Source organism: Rhopilema esculentum, chromosome 10, assembly GCF_057945365.1.
Source record: "Rhopilema esculentum isolate cy_ngs chromosome 10, ASM5794536v1, whole genome shotgun sequence".
Lineage (NCBI taxonomy): Eukaryota > Metazoa > Cnidaria > Scyphozoa > Rhizostomeae > Rhizostomatidae > Rhopilema > Rhopilema esculentum.
The window spans coordinates 14800710-14806795 of NC_142824.1; the positions used below are offsets into that span (position 1 = coordinate 14800710).

Here is a 6086-nt window from a genome sequence, read left to right on the forward strand (position 1 = left end):
TTTGATTAACAATATCAATTGTCAAAAATTGGACTTGAACAATAAACATTGGAGTTTGTCCAGCTGTCGTTTCAATCACAATAGAACGATTTTCAGACCATTTGCTAACTGTAGTCGATTTGCTATGTTGAATCGATTCTGATTGTAACTTTTACTCGAACTTCTGCTACTCTTTGCCATTTGGCTTAACTGAAACTAGAACGAGAATAATTTGTTGGTAATGACTCATCTTTCTAAAATATATAATCAAAAGGACTAATCTAACTCGTATATTAATTATACAAGACAATATAACTCATTTATGTTACAGCTGTCCAATCACCTCATTGTTTACATCCATTAATCACCTTTTGAAAAAAAGCAAGTTGCAGCAAAGACAGAAAATGCGATTTGCAGTGGGATCGGGGTATGAAACACCCAAAGTTTTCTGTTATTAAAACTCCTGGGCGGAATCAACGTACAGCTGACGCCGGATATACGCTAATAAACAATAGGAATACAACGGGAAATCGTTAGTTGAGGCCGGATATCTCCGGCGTAAGCTACATGGAATTCACACATCCGTCTGTAAAATCCGGTAAATTTTGCCTGATAGTTGTAAATTAGGAAGAAAACTTCCTTTCATCGTGGTCTGTAAGTTCTGTTTTTATTTCCTCCCCCTCTATGTTAGAAATGGTAAGTACCGACTACTAGTAATGGCAAGATAAAATAAAGAATGGTCAGTACACTATACCAAATCGTTTCCTGTTTCCTCAAGCCAATGATTGAATTGTTTTTAATTGCAGTAATTTTTACCTGAATTATCATTACAACAATCCCTCCATTTTGCTTCTCTCTTAAAATCCCAAATTATGTACCGACCTATACCAAGGGGATGTCTTTGCGAGTCCGTGTCGAGGGTCGTCCTATACGTCTCTGGTATAACCCGATCAGAAAATAGGAAAACAAAACAGTATTAAACCAACCTCATCAATACAAAATGCAATAAGCTGTGCAGACTTGAGCCAAAGCTCATCTGTAGTTAATTTCTCAGTAACCGACTGTGTTTTTTCACATGAATATCCAGTCAATTTTCCTTGATCATCAATAACTCCTTGTGATTTGACCTTTGCCAGTTCAATCCGAAGTAAAAGTACGATCAGCAAAAAAATAACTTTCATCATCCTTCTGTAAAACGTGGTTTTTCCTGTCATATGTAAAGATGAAATTCACTCTGTCATATTAAAAGCTGAAATCCACTGTCGTGAAATTCTTGTTCAAAGAAAACGAAGAACAGAGCGGCTAATTCTCTGGTGGCTCTAAACGGCGACTTTGACAGGCTCTAAGTGTACTTGATCGAGAATCTCCCTCGTACTATAAGCGTCACAAATATAGGCGTATTTTCAAAACAAAACCAAGAATCTCTGGCAACACGGAACTACAATTGTAGTAAAATCGCTTAAATAATGCCCGGCTTTGTTCGGAATTATCTTCCATTTCAAATGACAGCTTCGACGTCGATTTACGTCACCAAATCAACACAGGCAGTGCGCAGCAAATGAGGATATTTGCGGGTCAAAAAGAATGCGCGGGTCAAACGATTCGCTTCATTCATAATTGTAACCGGTGTTATCGTCATGCTTGGTCGAGAAGGATAAATTTACACTTCCTAGAAGACGAAATTCGAATACATTGGGAGTGATGGTATTCTATACGGGTTTCAAGGAGGGCCGTAGCTTTGTCAAAAAGAAATAATTTCAAAAGCAGTCTACCTTGATATTCCGGCCAATACGATATCTGAAAAGGTTGCACGGTCTTTAGCCCATCCCCCCAACATTTTACAAAAAATGCAGAATATTGAGAAAAGAACCATCAGTAACAGGCACCGCGGAGCGTTGAGAAAAGTGGGGGTCTAGAAAAGTGGGGGGGGCTAAAACCTTATAAAAAAGGCTTTACTGGTAGTTTAGTACTAAATATTTGGCATTTTTTGCAAAAAGTGGCTAAAGCTCCCTCAGCCCCTCCTGCTCCGCGGTGCCTGATGTAAAGCCTCTTTTTATTCGGTTTTTAGCCCCCCCCCCTTTTAGACCCTTCCTTTCTCAACGCCTCGTTGGCAGCTACAACATAGCTCACATGATAAGTGGCTATCCTTGACCAGGGGTATTGCTAGGGGGGCTTGAGATCCCCTTGTTGCTACTATTTTTTGCAACATTTTTTGCAAGAGATCCCTTGTTATTTTGATAGCACTTATTTAACCACCGTTCTTGACACATCCCTTAAATTTAATACACTTTTTTTCTACAAGAACAATTTTTTAAGAACACCAGCCTCAAAACTGGTCAAAAGTTAATAACAAATTAAGAACAAGCTGAGGCTGAGCTTCTGCAAAATGCAATTTTGAACAACGTTTTTTCTCACAATTGAGAAATCTTAGCGATGTGTGGGTGCTTTTTCGGTGAATATTCAAATTTGTCAACAAATTAAGGCTATCTCACTCACTTTGTTGGCAAATGAGGTCTGAACACCTCCTTAGAGCGAAAAAGCTAGCTGCTTACACCCTCTTAATTTAAGAACAAATTAAGAACAATCCAGCCTCAGATTTTCGAAAAAATTGAAAACAGTCAGCCTGAACTTAAATTTATTGGTTCTTATAAAAAAGAGTGTAGTTAACGACGGCTTTGGTTTCATCCATGCTTGCTTCACATGACAATGAGCAAATCTATGAAAGTAAACAGTGCCATGATTGCAGCAGGTATTTCACACAGATGTCAAGTCACATGGAAAAACGTCATTCAACGCTGTTTCGCAACAGTAGATTATTCTTATCAAATCAAAAATTAGTTATATTTCTAAATGACAGATAACCCCCTATGTCTGCATACATACAAAATATCCAATATCCAAACCGAATTGAATGGATAAAGCCATAAAGGATTTAAGGGGCTTCACAGATATTATAAGGAACATTAAAAAGACTTGAAAATAGTCTTGATAAGTTGTTTTGAATTCAGTGGTGGAAATTCGTTTTCCAGGCGAGGAAGCAAAATCAATGAAAGCCAGCAAATTTGCAGACACAAATAACAAAATTTACTGACAACAGCGCTAACTGAAAACTGTGTTTGACTATGGTTTGAACCAACAACTCAGTAAGAGCTGTTGTTGTTGTGATCTTCTTTTAAATCGAATACATGTAATTTTAAGCTACAATACCGTAACTTGTCTTATTCGATTATTTACAAAATTTACATATTGAATCAACAATTTTTAATAGTTTTTAAATACAAATTTACAATAAAATCATTAAGTTTTGCATACGTTGCATGTACAGGTTGTCCCGTCGCAGTATTCAATTAATCTTTTGAATTGGATCAGATTTTTTGCAGATCTTATTTCGTTCTTGTGGTAAGCCATTTCAAATTTGTGGTCCCAGAGACCTGAGGCTGTTTATACCGAAAGTTGTTTGGTTGGCCCTGTAGTGCTGCGAATCTTGTAGACGACGTGAGGATTGATCAGGTCCTTAGTTCGAAAATATTTGCATGGATTCAGGGTTTAACCTTTTTACAGTTTTGAAAATTTCAATACAGAGGAAAACTTGCCACCCTTAACACTCCAGCAATTTCCACCACTATTTGAACTGAACGAATTTGATTACGAATTTAATTAGGATCCTTGGGTGCATATTCCAAGGTTTTTATGAAGCTATAATTAGGTAGTCATACAAAGAGAAAACCATAGTTGCAATTTGGAGAAGAGGAGGAAACATTTAATAGAAGGCATAATGTGAAAAGTTGCACAGAATGACAATAAAACACAATTTGCATTCATTTCACTCTACAAATAAGAAGTCACAGAAACCCAACTTGATAAACATGTCTTTGTTTATGAAGGATTTCCACGACCTCCTTGCTGAAGAAGTCCCATGGTCTCAGAGGTATAATTACTCACAAATGATTTGTAATCGCTATCTGATCCAATGGACAGTAATAACGACTTGGCCTCAGAGATTTTGCATTATGTGAAAGAACCATCACAAGCAATTTCTGTTCAAATTTCTAACAAGTTAAAAAAAGAATATTCAAACCATAATTTTGATGTCCTCAGTAAATGCTGATAGACTTCATAATCTTTTCGGGGAGCATTAAAGAAAAGGTGAAGTTTTTACCAGAAAACAATTCATAATACAGATTATCATGAACTTTGCAAGCATGCCAGAGTAAGGGGGAGGGGGGTCATAACCTTCCTACACTTTTGCTTTAGTATGATATTAAGGTTGATGTGCTAAAGATAACGGTGACAAACCACCACAAAAGTTTGCAAACTTGTCTAGACCCCAACCTAGCTCGAAAATGTTCTCTGACATCCCAGGTTTGTTGTATTTTGACAGTTGAAGATTGTGTAACTAATTTGGGCAATTTAAAGGGCTTTCTAACAAATCTAGAGGACTCTTTGCAACCAGAGAAAAACTAGAGGATGCATCATGCACCAGTTTATAAGGTGGGTTTTCTCAGTAGTCATTTTGGTGCAAAATCAGACAGTGATTTTTCCAGATTGTACTATGGGATAAGATTTTGTTGTGTGTTGTATTGTTTCCATTTACATCTGAAAACGGGTTTGAATAGTGGTTTTGTTTTCAGTAACATCAAAACCCAATTTTGAATAAATTGAAGATAAGATATACCAGTCCATTAGATAAAAGAACATTTTTTTGCCGTCTAAAAAACGTTTCCAGGTAGCGATTATACAGGATCCTGGCAAAATCAATATACCTTTTCAACTAACCAGGTAAAAGGGAACTGGGTCAAGATTTGGGTTGAAGGACTGCACATGTTGTGTTGTGATTCCTTGGGTTTATTCTTTATGAAAGACCAAAGTTTGGTTCCTTTTCCTGAATTAAATCGAATCACTGGCAGTTCATCAAGAAAGAACATTTGTTAAAAGCTACTGAAATAGATCAGTGTTAGCAGTCATAGTTTTCAAGTTATCTTGTCACTTTTGACTTTTTCTCATTTGCAGAACATAAACCTAAAGAATCACAATACAACATACATGGTCTTTCACCCCAAATCTCAACCCAGTTCCCTTTGAAGTGGTTGGTTGAAAAGGTTTAATCTACAATTGCATGTTAGATCCTCACAAGATACCTGTCACTGGAATCATTATGTGCAAGATGTTAATCAAGTTTAATCTGTCATGTCAATTTTGATCTTAGCAAGATCCTGTTCAAGATCCTACTGTGAAACCCCATAATTTGAGAGTCAGATTAAGCAAGCCATCACCAAATGTTTCTTTGCTGTCAATCCCCGTTTTGTTTACAGCAATAGGAGAGCCCTTCCATCCATTCAAAAGGATTGCATTTCTACCAACAAAAAAAGTTCCATTGTTTATGGCCTATTTCGATCCACAACTGGGTATATATTTTTCATAATGTTCTTTTGGACCCTTATTCTGATGTTTTATACTCTGAGGAGTATCAGGTGAAAAGCTTTTGGCCAATATGTTAAAGAATGTTTGCCTTTTTTCAAGCCATTTTTCAAGTTCTTTACTGCCAAAAAACAACCCCATAATTATTGGCAGGATCTTTTGTAAAACCTTAAGTCGCATGGGTCTTACAGGATCCTTACTTAGAATCTTCTATGATCCTATGCTATAGAAGCTGACCCTATGCTATAAGGGCTTTAAGTCTCTATCACCCTCCAGTGTGAAGAGTATAGCATTCCTTGTTGAGATCTTGCACTAGAAAAAGTTTCCAACCATGCTTGCCAAGGGTAGTAGGGCAGACTGAGCCCTGATTATTCAAAAAATACTACTGCTTTATCCTTTATAGGGATAGAATTTTCACAGACAGTGCCAAGGGATTGTTACAACAACGTTTTTCACTCCTAATAAACTATTTTAAGGATCATTATGATGTTTAAAAAAGATTTGCATCTGAAGTAATATGTATCTGCCTTACTCTGCAATCTGAAACATTGATAAAAAGCAGAAAGGACATTAAAGAGCATATAAACTATATTTGCTGTTTGAGAATCATGTTTTTTCTTCACAAAAGGGCCAAAATATACAACCCAAACTGTAACAAAACAGAAAAGTAACTATTCAGTAAGATAACT

General features: G+C 36.6%; 1 protein-coding gene across 1 annotated transcript in view; it reads right to left on the reverse strand.

Moving 5' to 3' along the window:
- The window catches only part of LOC135691974 (uncharacterized), a 28814-nt gene extending 27294 nt beyond the window's left edge, over positions 1–1520 (reverse strand). Inside the window, exon 1 of the mRNA XM_065209991.2 lies at positions 966–1520. Coding sequence (XP_065066063.2) covers positions 966–1193 — 228 coding nt within the window. The 5' untranslated portion in view covers positions 1194–1520. The remainder of the gene's footprint in view (positions 1–965) is intronic.
- Positions 1521–6086: the final 4566 nt, after the last annotated feature.